Source organism: Amblyomma mixtum, chromosome 10 (assembly GCF_055824585.1).
Source record: "Amblyomma mixtum isolate Tamu chromosome 10, ASM5582458v1, whole genome shotgun sequence".
NCBI lineage: Eukaryota > Metazoa > Arthropoda > Arachnida > Ixodida > Ixodidae > Amblyomma > Amblyomma mixtum.
Window position 1 is genome coordinate 173,970,242 of NC_143021.1, and position 24,163 is coordinate 173,994,404.

At 47.2% G+C, this 24,163-nt stretch overlaps 2 protein-coding genes and 1 long non-coding RNA gene across 4 annotated transcripts in view; all 3 read right to left on the bottom strand.

The window, feature by feature from the left end:
• Positions 1-24,163, bottom strand: part of LOC149327777 (uncharacterized) — a 65,087-nt gene that overhangs the window by 14,527 nt on the left and 26,397 nt on the right. The window contains exon 2 of one of the 2 annotated variants that reach the window (XR_016286305.1): positions 14,318-14,446. The exons of the other annotated variant lie outside the window; for it this stretch is intronic. This is a non-coding gene — a long non-coding RNA (uncharacterized LOC149327777). Of the gene's footprint in view, positions 1-14,317; positions 14,447-24,163 lie in introns of those variants that run through there. 2 annotated transcript variants of the gene reach the window in all.
• LOC149327778 (uncharacterized) lies at positions 10,824-12,170 on the bottom strand. Its single transcript, XM_089563493.1, has 2 exons — positions 11,600-12,170; positions 10,824-10,852 (listed from the first exon to the last, which is right to left on the bottom strand). Exons 1-2 carry the CDS (start codon positions 12,168-12,170, stop codon positions 10,824-10,826), a joined length of 600 nt encoding a protein of 199 aa, XP_089419619.1.
• LOC149327779 (uncharacterized) lies at positions 15,619-19,874 on the bottom strand. Its single transcript, XM_089563494.1, has 3 exons — positions 19,664-19,874; positions 18,839-19,591; positions 15,619-15,752 (listed from the first exon to the last, which is right to left on the bottom strand). Exons 1-3 carry the CDS (start codon positions 19,872-19,874, stop codon positions 15,619-15,621), a joined length of 1,098 nt encoding a protein of 365 aa, XP_089419620.1.

A 24,163-nucleotide genomic window follows, 5' to 3' on the forward strand; every position in this document is an offset into this window, starting at 1 on the left:
ACGACAAAGTCAAGTCCCATTTTAGTAAACTTTTGATTGTCGTTGTGGAAAGCTTGAAGGGTCTTTGGAAAATTCCGAGCGCTTGCTTGTGGGTCAGTGCCTTGTCTCGTGGAACAGTCCACGGATGCCTTTCTGTGTTGATTGTTCGAGGTTGAGTCACTTTTCTGGAAACCAGCCCTTCAACCTGGTTCCAGCCTCATCTCTTCCTGCCCAGCGGTCGTGAACGCTGGCTATCCGAGATTGTCAGGGCCGCGGACGAGCTGTTAAGATCGGGGAACACGGGTCTGGGAAGAATTAGTACCGGCCGTGACCCATCTCAAAGAAGAGATGCGGCGCGGGCTGGCGGCAGCAGCGGCGGAAGCAGACGATGGCGGCGGCGGCAGTGTGGCCGAGTCTGTCCTCGGGTCTACGGACGGTGTGGTGCTACGGAAGGGCAAGCTGAGGCTGCTAATTGAAAGGCGGCTGTGTCTTCGACAGAGGTCTCGTGCTTCGGTCATCCGGCGGGGGAGTTCGAGGACGTTCATTTATCTGCGGGGAGACTGCAGGAGACTCCTTTCCCGTGGAGGCAACGCACAGAAGACTTGCCGCAGTGGTCAAGGTGACCGACCGAGCTTCGAGAGAGCCAGAGAGCCCAGCACAGCCCCTTGTCGTGGGTGGTATCACTGGTGTTCCAGAAGTGCCCATCGGATTGGACATCGATCTCTGAACTTTATTGCCCACTCCGGGGTCTGGGAAATCCGAGGCCTATTTAAAGGGATGTTGTTTTGTGATCGAGCACTCCCGTCTCGACTGTAAACATGTAAAAAATTCAAGGGGGCACTTTTCCAATCAATTAGCTTTAAGCGATAACATATTCAGTAATATTCTAAATTGATCAACACCACAAAATAAATAAATAAATTTAAAAAGAAATCCCCTGTGCCCCTTGGTTTCTGTGGTTGTTGGCTTCTTTCATATTTATAACAAGCCCCTCATTCCCCTTCTCTTGTTTGCTTAATTGCTTAGCGAGGGCCTCGGTTCTGGCAGCCTTGACGCCATAGGAGGCATAAGAGGGTTCTCACGCAGCTTCCACCCTCTCCGTTCGATGACGTTCTACGTCACACCTGCGGTAACTCAGGACGTTCCACGTCCGCCACTTATGAACTTGGGTGGCGCTGATGAACACTCTCAAGGTTAGGTTACTTGTAAACATAAATAGCCCCGAAGGCAGAAGAATTGACAGCCGTCGCCGTTGCTCAAAGGTAGAGCACCGGAGGCGTAAATCGGAGGTCGTGGGTTCGGATCCCACCGGCGGCATGTGGTTGTTTTTTCTTCTGCTTTTCCAATCAATTAGCTTTAAGTGATAACATATTCAGTAATATTCTAAATTGATCAACACCACAAAATAAATAAATAAATTTAAAAAAAATCCCCTGTGCCCCTTGGTTTCTGTGGCTGTTGGCTTCTTTCATATTTATTGACCTAAAGTGTGATGAGGCGGAAGCCTTAAGCGCGGTGTTGCTGCTTGTGTTACTGATGTGTGGTTAAGATGTTAAGCTTCGCCTCTAAGAGTGGAACGCGACAGCGTCTTGCAACGCTACCAGGGAGTCCACAGAACGCCATCGCCCAATCGGCTCTACGCATTGCTCGTCGGTAAATTGGTTTTTGAGGAAAGCAACTGTATCTGTCTCGCATATCTCGGTGGACACCTCAACCTCGCCGTTAGGGAAGGGATGAAGATGGGAGCGAAACGAAGACACCTTATTCAATAGACACGCCTTTGTTCGTTACAAAACATCGAGCTGGCATGGCGGAGCGGTTAGCTTGCTCGTCTCGCACTGTGGTGACCCTAGCTGGTTCGATTGTCCAACTCGACCAACTTCCTATTCGGATTTATTATTTTATCTGGTCTGACTGGAAATGTTTAATTAGGCTAATTGATTAATTAAGCAATTAACTAAACTCAGTTCCACTTACTTGGAGCATCACTATACGATTCCTTTAATTGTTTGCATGGTTACTAGCCAAAGTATAATTGGCCCCCTTTGAATTTCGCGCACTGTGACGTCACGACAATTTCGACCAATTGAAAAGCGTGGCATTTCTGTCGACAACTCCTGCTTACAAGGATGAGGCATGAAAGGCTTCCGCCTTAAAATAAACCTTCGGTACAATTTCCTTCATATCGGAGTTCGACACCGTCCTTCGGAGCCGGGACCTGCGGGGCTGAACGAGTCAGTCATCTGCAAGCCTCCTCCGTCTTCAACACTGGTGCCAGCGTTGGATTGAAGCACAATCCTCAACAGCGTCCTCTGGGGCGCGACACCGATCAAGGAACAATGTTTAACGCCCTTCCCACGTTTCAGGCGCTGTCATGCTGGCTACCTGTCAGCTTATGCCATTCCTGGAACCTATCAACGTTCGCGTGCTTCTTTCCTGCTTCCGAACCGGCACACCATATTCCCCACACACCATCCGACTTTTTTGCCGTGGCACTGCATTTCAGACTTAGCTTTCGAATCCCACTTCACCTGGCAACGATCTTCAATCACGTCATCGGTCACTGGGCTCGGCAGGCACTCCCTACTTAAGCCACTCGCACATGCGGACCAGACGGGGCGCGACACCGCTCATGGAACAATGTCGAACGCCCTTCTCACATTTAAGGTTAGTCACTTCAACCTGTCTAAAGAATATCGCAGCAGTAATCGTTGCTTGATTGCGGTGACGTGCCCCGACAGCTTGATATGGGGAAGGTTGACTAGTGCTGGTTGCGGCGCTCTTTGAACTGACGTTGAGCTTAATGACGTTGAGAGTGGGCATGGAAGTACGGCAACAGCGAACATGCGTCAAACGCCATTTCGTTTCTTGGTGCAGGTAGGTTCAACTCCTGAACTCTTTTGCAAAAATCTGACGATATTTTTTTGGTAGTATTTCTATGCCCACAAGTGTTGCTCTCTTTGACTTGTGATTGCGTTCACGTCGGGAAGTTGTTAATAATGTCCGGTGACGTTGAGTTGAATCCTGGACTCTCTGAGGTAGAGTCTTCCCAGCAATACAATGAATTAGGCTCGCTAATAAAATCTTTACATGATAAAATGGATTCTAGGCACGACGAAGTTATGACCGCATTTAATGAACTTAAGGTGGCCCAAAATTCAATGGAGCTGCAGATTGCAGATATTGATGGTCGTCTCACTGCAGTGGAAAACAGTATTCTCAAATCTGAGGCGTCTCAGGCTGAAAGTGTTGCTTATGTCGTAGCACTTGATCGGAGACTGAACGAATTTGATGATCGTTCACGCCGAGAGAACTTGATATTCCACGGTATCGACGATAGCTGTCAAGACACGTGGGCCGAATCCGATCAAAAAATTTCCTCGGTTCTAAATACCACGTTTAGCTTCTGTTTGGATGAGAGCGACGAACGCTATCCCGAGCCCATAGACTAGGCCACTTTGTCCCCGACAAATGTCGGCCCATTATTGCTAAATTTGCCTCATTTAAACTTAGGGAAACTATTCTTGCCTCAAGAAACAAGTTAAAAGCTTCCAAGGTAACCGTGAGTGAAGATTTTTACAAAGCGATAAGAAATGTGAGAAAAAAGCTTTTCGATTTTGGTACTGGAAGGGGCGAAAAATTTGCAGACGGTATAACAAGCTTCACATTGGCAATAAATGTTATGTTTACTCAGTGGACACCGACAGCGTGTGCGAAATAGGGCCTTTTAGCGACAGCAGTCCAGCCGGGTCTTCGTCTGGCACTACCCGTACCGACGCAGATACATCCTTATCCTAACCCAAAAACGTGCCGCTAATGTCGTCCATCGGAATCTATCCTTTCTCTTCACAAGCATCCGGAGCATTGTAAACAAACGCCATGATCTGTCGTCTGTAATTGATGCATGCGCTGCCGATGTGGTGGTGTTAACGGAAACTTGGCTTTCAAACGTGATAAGCAATACAGAATTGCTTGACTGTGAAAAAAACTACACCATCTACCGCCAAGATAGGACTGCAAAACACGGAGGTGGTGTACTGATTGCCATTGCCGATTACCTCGAATCAGACATCGTCACTGTCCCTACTGCCTTAGAAATGCTTTGTGTCCGCATAAACCTTCACTACCAAAGTGCTTTATTCTGTGTGTGCTACAGGCCGCCGAACGCGGCACCATCTTTTTGTGATGGCTTACACGATGTTTTGAATATTTTGGTTACACAATTCCCCTCATTGCCTTTATTTCTGTTAGGTGATTTTAAATTTCCCCAAATCGATTGCTCCGGTCTCTTTCCAACTGTCAGAGGTACTTCCGCAGTCAGCCAATCCTTTCTGAACATATGCATGCAGTTTAACCTTACACAGCTTGTTTCAGGGCCTACAAGGTTTGGTTCTGGTCCATCTAACCTGTTAGACTTAATTCTTACCACTGCTCCTGATCTTCTACATCGTGTAACCTACATGCCCGGTTTGAGTGATTATTGTCTTATTCATTTCGAAATAACGGCGCTTACTACTAAAAAAGTTAGTAGCATCAAGACAATTAGAGACTATTCCAGAGGTGACCACACATCAATTAATAACGAACTAGCACCCTTCATAGATAACTGCATGCCTGCCTTCTTCGAGAGAACCGTTGACCAAAATTGGGCTTTATTTAAGAACACAGTCTCGTCACTAATCGATAAGTACGTCCCAATCCGCCGAATTTCAAAAAAATCCCGATCACCGTGGTTCACCGTCGCCATGAAACGACTTTTGAATAAAAAGAAGCGCTTCTTTCACCTTGCAAAACGTGCAAACACTGCAGAACGTTGGTCCGCATACGGTGATGTTCTCCGAACTTACCGACTAGCTATCAAAGAAGCCAAGCACGCGTTCCTAAATAACACACTGCCATCACTCCTTTCTACTAATCCATCTAAGTTCTGGAACATTATCAGGCCCAAAGAACGAACAATCATTCAACTTTTTGATAGTGCTGGGAATACAATGACAACCGAAGAATGTTGTACTGCCTTAAACCTTGCCTTTGCAAAATAGTTTTCTGATTGTTCCTTTGACGATGCTCCTAAGTGCTTAAGTACAATTTTTTTCCGATGGACCCCATTGTCATCGATTTTGCTGGCATTGTGACGTTAGTCCAGAATATCAAGTTATCGTCCAGTTGCGGTGTCGACAAGATCAATTCGAAGTTTTTGAAGAACACTTCTGTTTATTCCAGCATATATTTAGCGCATCTTTTTACCCAGTCTGTCGAACAGGCCACAATGTCGGCTGACTGGAAGGTAACGAGGGTGGTTCCACTATTCAAGCAAGGTAATCCGAATTATCCCCTTACGACAGACGAATTTCATTAACAAGCATTCCTTGCAAACTTTTAGAGCACATTATATATGCTAACCTCGCTTCTTTTCTGAAAAGTAACTCTTTATTAAGCTCTTGTCAGCACGGGTTCCGAAAAAATTTTTCTTGCGTGACTCAACTTCACTAATATCTTAGCGTTGTCTTTAGATACTGGTTTACTAACCGACTGCATCTTTCTTGACTTCGCTAAGGCTTTTGATAAGGTATCTCATCACTTACTCCTTCTTAAAATGAGTTCCCTGAATATTGACCCTAATCTTCTTAAGTGGATTGAATGTTTCTTGACTAACCGCACACAGTTTGTATTAGCTAACGACTCTGTATCATCCCCATGTGCCGTGACATCTGGTGTTCCCCAAGGCTCTGTTCTGGGTGCTTTACTTTTTTTGATATATATTAATGACCTTCCGATTGGCATTAACTCTTCCCTTAAACTTTTTGCTGATGACTGTTCTTTTTCGTGCAATACATAACATTAACGACAGTCCCCTCCTTCAGTCCGATCTTGATAAAGTCCTAATTTGGTGTCAGAGGTGGTGCATGGTTCTAAATCCATCAGAGTGCAAAATTATGTCCATCTCACGCCAATCTAACCCGTCTAGACCATTCGATTACAAGATTAACGGGGTTTCATTAGAGAACGTTTCATCTTATAAATATCTGGGTGTTCACATCACTAACAACTTATCCTGGCGCATGCACATAGAATATGTTATTAACAATGCAAACCATGCTCTTGGTTACATACGCAGAAACTTCTCTCAGGCTCCATCCCATTTGAAATTACTTTTATATCAGACACTAATACGGCCAAAACTGGAATACGCATCATCAATATGGGACCCCGCACAACTCACTTTAATCGATGCTATAGAATCTGTTCAGAACCGGTCAGCTCGCTTCATCCTTTCCAATTATTCTGGCACGGCTAGTGTTTCTTTAATGAAAATTAACTTGGTCTGACTAATCTTGCAGTTCGCAGTAATATTTCAGGCCTCAGACTTTTCCACAGCGTCTTCTTTCATAACGAGACACTAAAACAGGAATTTTTCTCTTCTATGCCATCATACCTGTCATCACGTGTTGACCATCCCCATAAAGTTTCCATCCCAACTTGTAAAACGAATGCACTTTTTAATTCCTTCATACCGAAGACTAGCACTCAGTGGAACCACCTTCCACCCCATATCACCTGCATTGAAGACGCGTCATCTTTCAAGCCACTTATCACCAAGCATATCATCGAACGAGCCTCTGCATCATGAATTTGCCTTTTGCCTGTACTTTTCACTATTATCTTTTTTTCTTTTTTACCCATCCCCTCTATAACGCCCTGCGGGCCCGGAGAGTATTGTAATAAATGAATAAATAAATAAATGCGGGCCCTCCCAGTACGGCTGAATTAGGGTCTTAGATAGAAACAATGAAATAATTACACGAAAACCATACAGCTATCCTGCGCGAAATTCCACTGCTTAAAACCGCACAATCCTCCCACAGTGAATTACTAGTGGCCATAACAAAGCGCGTTGCGGCACTAGAAGCAACACATCTCCGAACACCTACCTCTGAACAATACGCTACCACTAATTTCAAAAAAGATATTGCCGTTCTTAAAGCGGCAAGCACTGATGCAAGTGACAGGCTACGCAGAAATGATCTTATTTTCTTTGGCTTAAACGGCACCAAGGACCAGACATGGCGAGATTCAGAACGAGAAGTATTGACACTGAGCGCTGATGAACTGAATCTTCATCTTGATTTCAGCACCATTGAACGTGCACATCGCATAGGTAAATTCTATGAATCGAAGCATCGAACGATAATAGTTAAATTCACTCATTTCAACACTAAGGAAAACATCCTGGCATGTGGAACGAAACTAAAAAGCACCAAAATTGCAATTAGGGAAGACTGCTTCCGCCACATGGATGGCGCGATCAAAATTGTCGCACTTTATCCGACCACAGAAATCTCTCGTCAAACTAAGATTCGACAAGCTTCACGTTGGCGAGAAATGTTACGCTTTCCACGCCAATTCTACCAGTGTGATAGAAACCACCCAGACCACTGAAATCATTCCCGAAAGCATTTCTACAAGCGATACTGCTTCGCATACCAATAATTGACGATCAGTCCGGCTTCCCGTATTCCCATCCCGGCACCAACCACCATCACGCACAACTCTTAACATCGGATTCACCAACATATGCAGCATCATTCCTAAACGGAATCAGCTGCTCACCCTCGTTGAAGATATTGACGCTGACATCCTACTCTTAACCGAGACCTGGCTGAACGATTATTTATTTATTTATTTTCAGAGGTACTGCCAGCCTTCGCAGAAGGCCTTTGGCAGGAGTGAGCATACATGGTAAATAAAGTACAAAAAAGCGCTACAAGACATGATAATAATAAGAGTGGTGTCATCCGCCTGCTTGAGCAGATTAACACCAAGAAGAAAAAAAGAAAAAATAAGAAAGAAAAATGCTTTGTACAAGCTCGCGCTGTTCAGGCATATAAAAACAACACTGGCACATAACACAAGAACACTGGCATCAATAGCACGCTTGGGGAAATAAACACTAACGGTAGACATACGCTGATCCGTCCGCAATCACAATAATGCCAACCACAAAGCAATATCAATAGCGGGAACCAAAAACGCTTACGTTGAGCTAACTGATGGCCTTCAATTTTGATAAGAAAGTTTCGACAGACGGGCATTCCACAGCTTCAGAAGGCAAAGCGTTCCACTGACGGACGGTTCTCGGAAAAAAGGAATTTTGAAAGGTATCTGTTCGGCACATATATTCTTTTAATTTTTTGGAATGGTTTGATCGTGTACATCGCCGTATAACAGGTTCGATATAAATGCTACTATCTATACCTATCTTACTATTGTAGAGTAGATGCATGTATTTCATTCGTTCATAATACCGTCGCAATTGTAATGGTTCTAAGTTAGCTTTTTCCACAAGTGCAGTTGCTGAGGTACGCCAACTATATGAGCTATAGATGAATCGAGCTGCCTTTTTTTGGATGCTTTCGAGTTTGGCAATGTTTAATTGAGTGCACGGATCCCAGACTACAGAAGCGTATTCAAGAACGGGTCTGATAAAAGTTTTGAAGGCAAGGAGTTTTATCTCTTGTGTTGAATTGCGCAGGGTTCTTCTCATGTAACCGAGTTTCTGCATAGCCTTTTTTGTAATGTATGAAACATGTTCATTCCATCTCAGATCTGAGGTGAGGATTATACCTAAGTATTTACAGCTTTTAACGGAAGATAAACTGTGTCCATTGACGGAATAGGGAAATAGGAGGGGTTTTCTTTTGCGTGTTACTGTCATTGTTACCGTTTTCTTCCTGTTTATTTTCATTTGCCACGTTGAGCACCAGTTTTCTATTTGAGCTAGCGAAGAATTTAGTTGAGATTGGTCATTCGAGTTTTTAATTTCTTGATAAATAATACAATCATCAGCAAAAAGTTTTATTTTCACGGGTACTACACTAACAATATCATTAATAAAAACTAGGAAGAAAAGGGGCCCAAGAACAGATCCCTGTGGAACACCCGACTGGACAAACATATAGCTCGAGCACACTCCATCAATTCCCACACATTGGCCTCTACAGGAGAGATAAGCTGCTATCCATGCAAGCAGTGTGTCGTTATTGAGTATGGTTCGCAGTTTTAATAGCAGCTTTGGGTGGGACACGCAGTCGAAAGCTTTTTCAAAATCTAAAAAAAATAATATCGATCTGGCTTTGTTTATCGAGTGCTGCTGCAAAGTCATGCACTGCCTCTATAAGTTGCGTGACCGTAGATACGCCCCTGCGGAAGCCGTGCTGTCGGGAATCGATTAAGTTGTGCTCCTCCAGGAAAGAAGATATGTGTTTGAAAATAATATGTTCCATTATTTTGGCGCTTGTGCTCAATAGAGAAATTGGTCTGTAGGATGCTAGAAGTGATTTGTTTTCCGCTTTCGGTATGGGCGTAATTTTCGCATACTTCCAGTCAACTGGAAGCGCTGCTTGAGAAAGGGATATTCTAAAAATAACAGATAAGTCTTTCGAGCACCACTCTGCGTACCTGTACAGGAAGGCGTTTGGGATCCCGTCAGTTCCGTGTGCCTTTTTTGTATCGATGTTCAGTAAAAGCGATAAGACCCCTTGTTCTGATATGGATACATCACTGATAGCGGAGTTGTTACCATGGCATGCAAAATGTGGTATTTTGCCGTCATCAAATGTAAATATGGAACAGAAAAATTTGTTAAATGCGTTCGCAATATGAGACTTGTCAGTCACAGTCGCACCGTCGATACACATACTACAGAATTGGTCTTTTCTGGGTTTAAAATGCCGCCAGAACTTGGCAGGGGATGAGACAAGGAAAGTTTTCATGGTTACATGGTGGTAATTATATTTTGCTTTTCTTATGCATCCCTTCAGCTGAAGGCGCATGTCTGAAAGCTTGAGCATATTAGAAGGAGAGGGAAACTTCCGGATTTGTTTTCTAAGTCTTTTTGTTTTCCGCTTTAAGCGCACAATCTCTTTGGACATCCAGGGATTTGTGTTATGTACAATTTTTTGAGTACATGGTACGAAATCATTTATACACTTTAACACCAAACTCTTAAAAATTAGCCATAAGCGGTCCACCCGATGTGTCTCGGAAAGAGAGAGGAAGTTAGAAAAGGAGCCGTCCAACGCATCCAAAATGCCAACGTCATCGGCACGTGAAAAATTTGGAAATGCACGTTTATGCTTCCTGCATTTAAGAACAATGTTTAGTTTGAAGGCTAAGCATATCATCTTGTGGTCTGATATGCCTTCCACGATTTGCAGTTCTGGATCACGACGAAGCAGTCCATCGGATAAAATAAATAAATCTAAAATGGACGCCGAGTCGTTCTGAATGCGTGTGGGCTGCTTTACAAGCTGGGTTAAACTATGGAAAAGAATTATGTCAACGAAGGGCTCTGCTGATTTGGACAGTGGTTCAGGAAATTCGCTTTCCCAGTCAATGGCCGGCATATTAAAATCGCCGCCGATTAAGATGTTGGATGAGATTTTTTTGCACTCAGAAAGGAAATCATTAAGTTTTTCGAAGAAGATATTATCGGAGTTAGGAGGCCTATAAAATGCTCCTATGATAAGGTTCAGTTCCCTTAAACAAATCTTAGCAACAACGCACTCAATTTCAGGTATGTCAGGCAACCTAACTACTTGCAATGATTCTTTAAACATTATTGCAACTCCGCCACCCCTAGAACTTCTGTCTTTACGGAGTATGCGGTAACCTGGTGGTGTTATTTCGAAATCGCCGACCTCAGGGTGTAACCAAGTTTCTGTTATAATTAAAATATGTGGTTTGTGTGCTATTGTTATGCTTTCTAGATCATCTAATTTATTTAGTACGCTCCGAGCGTTCAGGTTCAAGCATTGAAAATGTAAGGGGGGGTCACTTTTAGTTCATTGTGTCGGTGATTTCTTGCTGGGGTCTGGGCGTTTACCAACGGGGATTCTTATATTTGCAGTGTCGTCCCATTCAAACAGCTCACCGTCAACCTTTATCTTATCATACACCAATCTAACTTTCCCTCCAGTTTTCCTAATTTCCGAAGTGCTGTCCCATAGTTTCTTCCTCTTCTGACGCGTCGCTGCCGAGAAATCTTCAGAAATCGAGATACCACTGTCCTTTAACTTAAAGCAATTCTGCATAATGCGGAACTTCTCGCGATGATCGATAAGCTTTAGGATTATAGGTCGGGGTTTGTCCGGCTGTATTCGACCGATGCGATGTATCCGTTCAGTTGATGACACAGTTATGCCTAGCTTCTTTTTAAACACGCCCTCAACTACGCGCGAGGTAAGGTCTTCAGGTGTCTCCTCAGCTTCCTCAGCAATGCCAAAAACAAGAACATTATTTCGTCTGGAGCGGTTTTCCAAGTCTATAAGCTTGTTCTGGAGATATTGAAAACTTCTTTCAAGGCCAGAAACCCTTGTACCAACTTCGGTTATAGCTGAAGATGTTGCTTCGACTTTTTCGAGTTTTGCCTCAATTTCATCGAGCCTTTTCTGAATGTTCTTTTGGCCCTCAAGTATTTCAATCAGCATTTCTTCTGTCGTAGGCCCAGGGTTGGATTCTATGTCACCACATAGCATGAGCAAGGAGAACAGATTTTGAATTTTGCAAAAAATCACAAGAACACTGTAGGGGCACGTCAGCTGGATGAAACAACGATTACTGGTTTTAACAGAAGAAGTTTGACAACTAACCTGCACAAAAAGGTGAAACGGGTTTGACATGCTGACAGGTGGCCAGCTGGCGTGCCCACTGAAGATCTTCGGATGGGGCCGGCTTTTTATATCCTTCGCTGCCGATGTTGATGGGGCTGGACGCAGTGATGCCCAGTGGTCTTGGAAGAGCGGCCAATCTTGTGCGCAGTCTCCGTCGGGGCTAGGCGCAGCGCTGACAAAGCGTATCATATCCTGTGATGCGCTGGACTTGGCTGTCGTGGCTAGCAGAAATATCTGCACAAAAAGGTGAAACGGGTTTGACATGCTGACAGGTGGCCAGCTGGCGTGCCCACTGAAGATCTTCGGATGGGGCCGGCTTTTTATATCCTTCGCTGCCGATGTTGATGGGGCTGGACGCAGTGATGCCCAGTGGTCTTGGAAGAGCGGCCAATCTTGTGCGCAGTCTCCGTCGGGGCTAGGCGCAGCGCTGACAAAGCGTATCATATCCTGTGATGCGCTGGACTTGGCTGTCGTGGCTAGCAGAAATATCTGCACAAAAAGGTGAAACGGGTTTGACATGCTGACAGGTGGCCAGCTGGCGTGCCCACATTAGAGACAACGAAGTTCTTTCGTGCAACACAAACTACACATTAAACCGACGTGATAGGAACTATCAGACGGGAGGGGGAGTTCTCGCAGCAGTGAAAAAAATTGCCGATGATTATGTTATTTCCTAATGCAAAATTTGAGTGCAGCTCATCAGCTGTGTCAGCTTTTCGATAGAATTAGGCAAAGAATTCGAGCAAGACATGTATGTACAATTACAGATAGCTTTTTATTTTTTAGACATATTCCTCCTTCAAGAATCACTCCACTGACAGTAAAGTTACACTTGACAGAGATTAAAATACAAAAGAATTCTTGCACTTAAAGTGCTCTACCACAAGAGAGCAAGGCAAGCAAACAAAACACAATTTGTTCACTGAAGCTTGAACGGCGGCTCGGGCGGTCAGCACCCTTCTTATATGGGCTCGCTCCACGTCTCTCTCCTCTTCGCGCCAAGGCAGGCGTGCACATACATACAGTGCCGGCTGTGCAGCCTCATTCTCGCGCTGGGCCGAGTTCTCATTGGTCAAAGGCCGGGAGTGGCTTCGAGGAGCATTTGGGACTTTCCGCCTTGGCGCCGCCGACGGCATCTCTTAGCGCTCGCAAGGCTATGCCTTCTCCGTCAACATCGCATAGAAACGACCCGGACATTCTAGAACAATCGACGGAAATTCCCCCGCGTGCCGCGTCGGCGAGTAGTGGGAGAGGGGCCAGCCACACACACAAGGCTAGTCGCTCTCCACGCTCTCTTCCTTCTCCCCTGTTTTACGAGGCCCGCCGGCGACAGCCGTCCGCTCGACGCTGTTTCTTTTTTTGTTTCTCGCTGAGGAGGCGACTAGGTTGCGTGTTTGCCCTCTCCTGGTCACAACGGACAACGACGACGGCGACGTCGCGAAACGCAGAGACGGGTGCCTGAGAGCTGCGCTCTAAAATTGCGTATCGTCTTCACTCATACGTGATCACGACAACTTGGAACTGACATGGATACTAATCGGCAATGCGCCTTCCAAGGCGGTCTTTGGCATACGTTATCGGCCATGGGACACAGTCCCATCCTTCTGTGATTTCTTATATCAGGCCCTAACCGATATTGAAAATACATTCCCTGGCATACCCATCTTTTTATTTGGCGACTTCAATTACCGTAATATCAACTGCTCTATCAGGTCTATCTCTAATGCTTCGTCAGCCAACGCCAGACACTTTATCGACCTAGTGTTAGATTATTATCTCCTGCAAATTATATCATGAGCTACCAGAGGCGGTAACACTGTAGACCTCCTGCTCACATCATCCCCCGATAATGTAAAAGGTATTAACCTCTTGCCCGGTATCCGCGATAGCAACCTGCTTCACAGTACCGTTTCATTAGCAATAAAAAAAACGATCACCCGCAAGAAAACTAATCACGGATTACAAAAGAACAAACATCAAAAGCATCAATCAGAAACTTGATGAACTTCTGGCAACTTTCCACAGTTCTCGCGAAGTAAATGCAAATTGGGAGTTCTTTAAGAACACATTAGGGAACTTAAGAAACCAATACGTTGCAACAATTCTGGTAAAATCTGACAATAACAAACCCCTAGTTTAATAAACGCCTCAAATCAGTATTAAACGGTAAAAAACGTCTTTACAGGACTGCAAAAGAGAGTAACAATCTTGAAAAATGGGGCTGGTACCACTATGAGTAGAACAGTATCTAAAGGAGCTAGCTGAGGCTAAGATGAAATTTCTAACATCTGACTTCCTTTTATTTCTGTGATTCAACCCAAACAAATTCTGGGGCCTTCTGTCGAACAAATCTCGTCTGTACCTAATCGAACTCGCAGATTCCGGTGGCGACAATATTAAGGTGAAAGCTTTTAATGTGTCATCGTTATCGACAAAAGGTTGTCAGCAGTAGGTTGTCAGCAGAGGTGTCACGCTTTTTCTAGTGAGACCAGAAAAAAAATATTTGTGCACGATGGGATTCGAATCACCATCCCTCCGTTCCGCAGCCTAGCGTGCTAATGGCTACGCTACTTCGTTTTTTTTTATTTATTTCACGGTATTTATTTACAGGGTTTTGTACAGAAAGGGTATATATACTGTTAAGTAACAAGCAGACTCGGCCGTTCGCTCGAACGCCTCGCTTTATTCTGCCTTCTTTGTCATCCTCTTCTGCCTCCTTTGACTCCTTCCCTTGCACCAACGGCCATTCCGTCCTACTCCTAGTCACGGCATCACACGCGGCCATGACTGCGGACCTGAAAGGAGCAGGTACCACAACATGTTCAGTCTTGCCGACGAACGACCCTTTTCTCTAGCCGCGACACATGCACTACAAAATTGTATCTCCTCTGCCTGTCCGAACCTGCCTGAAAATATGAAGTAGACACACGCTACGTGTTGTCGCTTAATCGTTCGATGATGACGTAGGGCCCTTCGTATTTCGGGCCCAGGTGGGCCGCTTGGTCCCCTGGTTTCTAACAAGCGTGGGGGGTTACGATGTAAGGACGCCTTGCGGCTGGCGCATGCATTTGTAACAAGTCGAATTCTATACTCGACTCCATACCTCCACCTGCGGAAGCAAGACGAGGATTCACTCGAAGTCATCCTCCGCAAAAATATTAAGCGGGCTCTGGGCCTCCCCGTCAACACCTCTAACAAGCGCCTACTGGGGCTAGGCATGGTGAACACATTTCGGGAGCTCCGGGAAACCCACTTAACCAACCAAGACATCGTGCGGTCGCCGCCTCCTTGCCCGACTGCACATCCAACACACCACTCTTATGGAAGAGCGCGTACGTATTCCATCCCAGTAGAGATGCGCCTTCCACGTGCGCCCTCTTCCCGCGAACATGAACCGTGAGGACCATGATGGCCGGCGCCTGGCGCGGGCGGAAGTTCTGGCCCGCCACTATGGATCGAAACCCGGCGTATTCTACGTGAATGCCTCCGGCCCCCATCATGCGGGATGGTACACGGCCGCAGTCGTCCACCAGTCCAAAACAGTGAACTGCCTTACTTTTCGAGCCCATGACATAGCACACGCGGAGGAGGTCGTCATTGCGTTGGCTGCATCTGATTCCAATTCAAAAACAATTATTTCCGCCTCGCGAGGGCATGTCGGAAAGTCGAGCAGGGGTGGGTACCGTATCTAGCCTACCACATTCTCCAAAACAGCGTCTACACCGGGGACCCCGCGCACCGGCGTGAGGAACGCCACTAGGCGCGACGAGAGCGGACGCACCTTACTTCGGCTCCCGCGATCTTCGCCGGGACCGCAGGAAATTTTGGCGGAACCTTGGATTATTCAGCTCCATCGTGTGCCTCAAGCCATCAGGACCAAGTAGACACCAAGTTTGCTCACGTGGGATCATGTTTCGGCATTTTATGCCGGTTATTGATTTCCCCCCGAGCACCTGTTGCACTTAGCCTAACGCGTCGCCGCTGCAACGGGAATCCACGAGCCGCCGCCCAGCATGGCGACCTCCGCTTGTCGGGGATATGACCCGTTAACTGCGTCGTGGACTGAAATAATCCCTAAAGAACCTCCAGAAAACGACCCGCCTGCAGAAGAAATTAGTGATGAGCATCTTGCAGCATGGATCACTCTTCACAAAGGTGGCCACTGCTCCAAGCGAGACGCCGCCTCGAAGGTTACCGTGACGGCAAGACAACAGCTGCAGACCGGCGGCGTCCGGTCATCACCTACAGCCAAACTTTCCTGGCGAGCCAGTCGAACACCCAAATTCGACTAAGAAGACATCATTATTGTGGTCAAGCCACGCACATCCATCGACCTACGGGCAGCATTCCCACCGGGCGAACATGGCCACGCCTTGACCGCCTATGTTGGCATCGACGCTGCTCAGCACGCCTCGTTCGTGAACTGGCCCCTGTGGGACCAAAACCTCTTCATTTGATATTAAACATTTTCTCACGGATCGGCAGGCCTTCGTCCGCATCCAGGACGAAGAGCACGGCCTTTACAGTATGGGCAGCAGGGGTACACCACAAGGCGCTGTACTGTCCCCTCTGCTCTTTAACTTAGCAATGCTTCACCTACCCTCTAAATTGGCCGATGTCGAAGGCATTCAGCATGCGCTGTATGCCGACGACATCACTATTTGGGCCACCCAAGGTAACGTGGGTCACATGGAGGAATGCCTGCAAGTAGCCGCTGACATAGTAGACAACTATGCGGCGTACTGCGGCCTCCAGTGCTCCCCACAGAAATCAGAATTCGTGCATATTCGGCCATCGCCGAAGTGTGCAATCCCCATTTCCCTCTCCCTCGCCAGCGGCCCCATCCGTGAGGCATTGGAGATCAGAGTTCTCGGACTCTTTATTAGTCGAACACGTCGCGCAGACACAACATTGGCCAAGCTGCGTAAGGCTGGAGACCAGGTGGGCCGCATGGTCCTTCGGGTCTCCAACAAACGCGGAGGTCTACGAAGCACACATGCGTTGCGGCTCGCACATGTTTTCGTTACGAGTCGAATACTTTATTCGACCCCCTACCTTCACTTACGCAAGCAGGACGAAGATGTCTTGGAGGTTACCCTCCGTAAGATCATCAAAAGGGCGCTTGACCTTCCGATCTCCACCTCCAACGCGAGGCTCCTCGCGCTGGGAGTTGTGAACACTTATCGGGAGCTGCAAGAAGCGCACCTCACCAACCAATACACGCGTCTTGCCCAGACCGTGTCCGGTCGTCGCCTTTTGGACCGACTACACATTCAACACAACCATCACACAGAGGAAAGGGTACGAGTGCCCGGAATGTGTAGATGCGCCATCCACGTGCGACCCCTTCCTACGAGAATGTCCAAAGAAGACCATGATGGCCGGCGGCATTCGCGGACGGATGCCCTCCACCGCCATTATGGCAACAAATACGGTGTATTTTATACGGACGTGGCCCGCCCGCACCGCTCTAGGGGGGGGGGGGGGGGGGTACACGGCCGCGGTCATACACCAACAAATACAGGTGGACGGGCTCACTTTCAAAGCTCCCAGCGCAACTCACGCTGAGGAGGTAGCCATCGCCTTGGCGGCCTCTCACCCTCAGGTGCAATATATCCTCTCAGACTCGCAAGGAGCTTGTCGAAATTACGAGCTGGGTTGGGTCTCCCTCACAGCTTATTGAATACTTCGGAACGCGGCACGGGACCGAGATCCTACGCTCCGCTACTTAGTCTGGACTCCGGGCCACCAAGGCCTACCAGGTAACGAGGCTGCAGACGCAGCCGCCCGCGCACTCACTTCCCGGGCCCCTGGCGATGACCTTACCGATTCGGATCTGGACAACGAACCCCTTTTAAAATTTAAAGATATAGTCAATCACTATCAAGACTCTCACCGCAAGTACCCGACCCCCCCTCAAGGGGCTGGGAAAAGCAGGTGAGCGTCTTCTGACAAGACTTTTTACAAATACATTGCTGTGCCCGGCAGTCATGAAACACTTCGACCCCTCCTTTTCTGGCCTCTGCCCATACTGTACGGAGGTGGCTGACACCTACCATATGGTGTGGGCATGCCAGAAAAATCCTTCCCTCACCCCCCACCTCAACCCAACCCGAGAGGACTGGGAGGCGGCCCTGCCCGGCTGCCACGACCTTCCGGCCCAACCGGCCATGGTCCGGCGTACCAGAGCGGCGGTTGAGTCAAATGGGGTCCCGGAATAGGGACCCGACCTAGTATTGTGAGGGGGGTGGCGCACTAGGGGCCACCTCCCAAACTACCTCTCTATGTATAGTAACCTGTAATAAATGCTTTTCACCACCACCACCGGCGTATCGTTTGGGCTCCTGCTCACTTGTTCCTTGAGGGGCGGCCCAATAGCTAGACGAGGGCCTTACGACGCCAGCGGCCAGCATGTCGCGTACCTGGTCGGCGATAACTATTCGCTCGCGCTCTGCATAGCGCCGTAGCGGTACAGTTATTGGCAGGTGATTGTCAGTCGGTATGCGGTGGACGACCAAAGCAGTTTGTGGGGATACACATGAATCCCCTGCCACATTGTAACGGCCGCGCGTAATTATCACGCGATGCTATGCGCGCGCCGTTCGGGAGGTTTTGCGAGAGAGGGCACTCACGCCACCCCCGCTTCCTTTCGCTCCCCGCCGCAATGCCGCCGCGGAGACTTTCCCTCTTTCCCCTCTTAGAACGGAGAGACCTCCTCTCCCTCTCCACAGCCCGGGAGGAGACGCGTTTCTCCCGAGGCTCGCTTGTCTTCTGGCGGGAGCCGTGCACACGCACGGATCAGAGATCTGCCACGGAGACCGCTGCCCTTATCGCCCGGCCACCGTGTGTGACTTGACCGCCGCGGGCCGTGAGCGAGGAACCACGCGAGGTGAGCGGAACCCTCTTCCCTCACATTTTTGCGTGCGTTCTTTCCTTTGTGTTTTTCACCCCCGTACGCGAGCGGAACCCTCTCCATCGTTACGGCGGTTGTATTGTTGCTGCTGCATTGTATTGCTCGGGAGCAATAAATTCTCCTTCGAGTAGCATACTCGTGTTTGTCCCCTCTGGCCCGAACCCGCCGTGGTTGCGACTTACCGCACCGCGGGTTGGGGGTTACAGCTCTGACTGCTAGGGCTGGCACGCTGGTGCTAGGGAGCGACAACTGCTTCTAGCCCTTTGAGCGTTACTACAAGAATAGCCCCCATAAGTTCCAGAAAGCTGGGCACTGCTGTCCGCGAAGATGGCACTGCGTCGATGCAGCAGTGCAGACAATGTGCCATGGCCGAGAAGCTCACCTTTCATTTGCTCGTCTACGAAAGGACTAGGGGCGGTACGGCAAGAGCGGAGCTGCACCCCTGCGTGGCTGATGCTGAGAGCCACGTCCCCGGTCATGAAGTAGTCCGCACCCAAGACGAGGTCAGCAGGCAACTCCGCAAATACCGGGACGGCCGCCAGGAGCTTGATGCCAGCCTCAGTGCGGACGCAGATATGCACGGCACCCACAGGAACGGGGCTTCCACCCAAGCCTTGCAGTGGCGACGAGGTCAATGGGTTGAGAGGGACTGGTGCATGACGTTGGAGCAAGACTGTACGCTCAGCGCCGGTGTCGACGAGTGCGGTGAGCTGCCCGATGCCCTCGACATGCACGGGCAGGAAAGGAAGGGGATGACTTTGGAACTGTATGCACGGGCGGGAAACGTGAGGACAGTCCTTATATGTATGACCATGTCGTCCGCACGAACAGCAACCTTGGCGCTGCGGGAGTGGTGCGGCAGACTTCGCGGCGGCAGGGAGGGGCGCGCGACGACTCGCGGTGCCATGCAAGGCGGCAGCCCGGTGGACAAACGTGGAGAGGCTGTCGGCGTTCACTGTGATGATAATCGAGGCGTGGGTGGCATCGGGAAGCCCGTCGATGATATGCTGCTTCGCGGCGGGCGCACCTTATCGTAAACATACAAGGCGACGTCTTCATCTAGAGCCTGGCGCCGCGAGCGCATCGTCGAGTATTTCACATCGTGCAGACTGTTCAGGGGGGCAAAGGCTGGAAGGAGGACAATGGTCCATGCCGTAGGGTAGCGGTGGCCTGCCTATTGGTGCCAGGCGCGGGCGCCGTCGCCGAGGTGGTCTTCCGCGAAGGCGAGCGTGGTGGCGAGGACCATGCTGCACGCCGGGTGACAACATCGGCAGCTTGTACCCATGCGGCGGGATCGTCGCAAAAACCATGAAAGCCCGGAATTCGGACCGGCGGTACTGGTCCACAGGAGACTAGGAAGGTTTGACCAAGTAGACGCCATAGGGTTGACGCTATAGAAAGCAAGGAACCCTTGCTTGACTGTGAGCAGATAATGAAGGATATAAATGACCTTGAGTGACAAAGTAGGAAGTTAAACCTCGAATTGCATGGAATTTCAGAAAGTGAAAATGACGACCTGCTGTCGAAGGTTAACGCTGTTACGAGCAAGGTGAGTCTGCTCGTAACAGCGGGATAAATCTGGTGAAAAATTTGACGTTTCAAATTACCGTCCTATATCAATCACATCTTCTGTATGCAAAATGTTAGAGCATATAATATGCAAATACCATGTAGAATACATTGAAAGTAAACACCTTTTTTACAGTAAACAGCATGGCTTCCGTAGCCGCCTCTCGACAATAACAAAACTATTTGAAATCACTCATGCTTTTGCTACAGCCATAAACTCAAAACAGCAAATAGATGTCATTGCAATAGATCTCTCCAAAGCATTCGACAGAGTGTTTCATGGCAAACTTTTACACAAATTGCATGAGATGGGTATTTTTTTATTTATTTACTTTTTTTATATTTACAAAATACTGCGGACACTGAGTCCAAGCACGGTAGGCGAAAAAGTCAATCAAACAGCAAAAAACGCAACAGTTCAAAAAAAGAACACAATACAGCAATAATTGGTTAAAACTGATTAGACAATGGTTTAACTAGCTGATTCCAATCTGTTCATACTGAAAACTGCGCAAAAAACGAAGACACAGAACGAGAAGCCACGACACGGGCGCAGACTATCAACTGAATTTTTATTCACATGAAGAGGCCTATATACGTATCTTCTACCCACAGTGAGACAAGCACAAAAAACACAACAATCGCGAAAATCAACCCGAAACACAATCACACACTATCCCTTCGCGTGCACCGTGATGCAGCCGTCAATTACACTTCCAAAAAACCGCGCACAAACAAAATCACGACAACTTTAACGGTCACGCTGATATCACGCCAAAGACCCATATCGCCTGCTCGTCTTAAGAAAATTGGCCAAAAAGGTTATCTCCCTGTCAAGCAAGGCCACAGATGGTGATGCCACACAGGAATCCGAGTCTTTCTTGATTAGGTAAGCCTCCACCATCTCCCTGCATACCTGATCGCTATGTTTGAACAAGACGCTGGTCCTGTTCAAATGAGGGTAGCACTTTTCGCAACCCTTGCAATGCATGGCGAGATTGGAGGAAGCCGCTCCCTTCAACGACCTCAATCTCGCCATGCATTGCAAGGGTTGCGAAAAGTGCTACCCTCATTTGAACAGGACCAGCGTCTTGTTCAAACATAGCGATCAGGTATGCAGGGAGATGGTGGAGGCTTACCTAATCAAGAAAGACTCGGATTCCTGTGTGGCATCACCATCTGTGGCCTTGCTTGACAGGGAGATAACCTTTTTGGCCAATTTTCTTAAGACGAGCAGGCGATATGGGTCTTTGGTGTGATATCAGCGTGACCGTTAAAGTTGTCGTGATTTTGTTTGTGCGCGGTTTTTTGGAAGTGTAATTGACGGCTGCATCACGGTGCACGCGAAGGGATAGTGTGTGATTGTGTTTCGGGTTGATTTTCGCGATTGTTGTGTTTTTTGTGCTTGTCTCACTGTAGGTAGAAGATACGTATATAGGCCTCTTCATGTGAATAAAAATTCAGCTGATAGTCTGCGCCCGTGTCGTGCCTTCTCGTTCTGTGTCTTCGTTTTTTGCGCAGTTTTCAGTATAAATTCCTACCAACTAGCCCAGTTTACCGTTCTTCTCCTATCTGTTATTGTGCGTAGAAAGAACGAAAACTTGTAAGTGTCTGTTCTAGCGAATATAGGTGTTAGAGAAGTGGGATGGTGTTGACGAGTTTGTCTGGTTGGTGCCGGCGTTAATTACGATGAGAGATCCAAACCAAGTTTGTTATGTAATAAGAGAGAAATAAATTCTAGCCTAAGCTTTCTTCTCCGATGTTCAAGTAGTTCAATTTTATTAATCTTCATTAAAGTGGTTGGGGAGTCAGCCCTTGCGTATCTCATTTCTTTGCCGCTCTTTTTCCTTTTTTCCCGTTTGTTCCCCTCCCCAAGTGTAAGGTAGCCAACTGGGCATCGCCTGGTTAACCTCCCTGCCTTTCCGTCCTTTTCTCTCTCTCTCTCTCTCTAAACCTGACGGCTCTTCTCTGTATTCTTTCCAGATTTTTTACGTTAAATTTAGTATACGGGCGCCACACTATGCATGCATATTCCAGTTTAGGTCTAATTATTGAAGAATAACAGAGTAGCTTAATGTTAGAAGGGGCATTTTTTATTTATGTCTTAAGCAACACAGTTTTCGAAATGTAGCAGGGCAGATATTGCTTATGTGCAAGTTCCACGATAGATTGCTACTTATGGTTACTCCTAGGTATTTGTAGTTGGATACTTGTTGAAGAGGGAGAGAGCCTAATTTATATGTGTGGCTATGACGTACGGTTTTTCGGGTTATCGGCATATAAACACATTTATCAGCATTCAGAATCATGCCCCATCGGTCGCACCATTCGAAAACATTGTTCAAAGCTCTGTCCAGGTCACATTGATCTTCCTTATTTCTAACTTCTCGGTATAGAACGCAATCGTCAGCGAACAATCGATAATGCACTGGTGGGTTAACAACTTGAACAATATCATTCACATACAAAAGAAAAAGCAGAGGGCCCAAAACACTTCCTTGGGGAGCACCGGATGAAACTGGAAGAGAGCCCGAACATCGTCCACCCACTTCAACAAACTGTTTGCGGTCTTTTAAGTATGCAGTAATCCATGTTACTAAAATATCAGGAATGCCAATTTCTTTCATTCTAAAAATTAGTTTATCATGAGGAACTATGTCAAATGCCTTGCTAAAATCCAGAAATATTGCATCGATTTGGCCTTTATTATCTAAACAGGAAGCAAATGAATTTATTACTGTAATTAGCTGTGTTACCATCGAGAATCCTTTTCTGAACCCGTGCTGGAAGCTAGTTAGCACGCGATTTTTTCTAAAAATTCATTCATACAGTGTGCAACTATATGTTCTAATAGCTTACAGCATGGGAACGTCAATGATATGGGACGGTAGTTCTGCAAGAGAAGACGGTCTCCTTTTTTATAAACGGGAACAATTCGGGCTGTTCTCCAGTCATCAGGTATTTTACCTATTGACATTGAAGGGCGAAAAATTATGACAAGGAATTTAGCCAGAGTTTCGGCATAGCGTCGCAGAAATGCGTTTGGAATGTTGTCAGGGCCACATGATGCTTTGGTTTTTAGGTTGAGCAACATGGAAAAGACACCAGAGTAAGTAATAAAATTCACTTCGGCGGGATAATACACTCGGCTATTGTCGGTACATGTGCTCGGGGCAGAACATACACTTTGAAAATAAATATTAAAATTGAAGTGGGAACAGTATTGGTCAAATGTTTAGGGGAATCCTCCAAGGTGGAGTAGATTTGTAATACGGGAGTAATTACTCATTGGCATCCACCCGAGCGCAGCCATAAGGCTACAAAGGAAAGCTATAAAGCTTTCTCAGAAACTTCGTAGTTAAAGAAAAATTCGTCCTGGTCCGGGGTTCGAACCCAGGACCACCGCTACACCGGAGCAGTCGCTCTACCAATTGAGCTAACCAGGACGGCAAGCTTATGATAGGGCGAGATCGAATTGATCAATAACTCGAAGTGGGAACAGTGTTGGTAAAATGTTTAGGGGAATCCTCCAAGGTGGATTAGATTGGTAATAAGGGAGTAACTGTTCCCACTTCGAGTTATTGATCAATTCGATCTCGCCCTACCATAAGCTTGCCGTCCTGGTTAGCTCAATTGGTAGAGCGACTGCTCCGGTGTAGCGGTGGTCCTGGGTTCGAACCCCGGACGAGGACGAATTTTTCTTTAACTACGAAGTTTCTGAGAAACCTGTATAGCTTTCCTTTGTAGCCGTATGGCTGCGCTCGGGTGGATGCCAATGAGTAATTACTCCCTTATTATAAATATTAAAATGCTGAGCAATAGCCTTTGGATCACACACCGTAGTGTTGTCCACCAAAATTTGTGTGAATACTGCTTTCTTTTTTTCGCTAATATAATTCCAAAACTTACTTGGCTCGGTTTTTATAAAGTTTTGAAGGGATGTGTTGAAGAAATAATCTTTTGAATCACGTAAGGCACTTGCTAGGTTGTCCAGTAATTCCTTGAGCACATCAGGATCTGCGCGTTTCTT

What these genes read in the sequence shown, in the direction of transcription:
- LOC149327779 (XM_089563494.1), bottom strand. Translation starts at nt 19,874, where the DNA reads ATGGTTTTTGCGACGATCCCGCCGCATGGGTACAAGCTGCCGATGTTG. An exon ending in CCCTGAACAGTCTGCACGAT is followed by an intron (nt 19,592 to 19,663) that starts GTGAAATACTCG and finishes GTTTACGATAAG; the next exon opens with GTGCGCCCGCCGCGAAGCAG. An exon ending in TTATGGGGGCTATTCTTGTA is followed by an intron (nt 15,753 to 18,838) that starts GTAACGCTCAAA and finishes TTTCTTCTGCAG; the next exon opens with GCGGGTCGTTTTCTGGAGGT.
- LOC149327778 (XM_089563493.1), bottom strand. Translation starts at nt 12,170, where the DNA reads ATGTCAAACCCGTTTCACCTTTTTGTGCAGATATTTCTGCTAGCCACG. An exon ending in AACTTCTTCTGTTAAAACCA is followed by an intron (nt 10,853 to 11,599) that starts GTAATCGTTGTT and finishes GTAAACGCCCAG; the next exon opens with ACCCCAGCAAGAAATCACCG.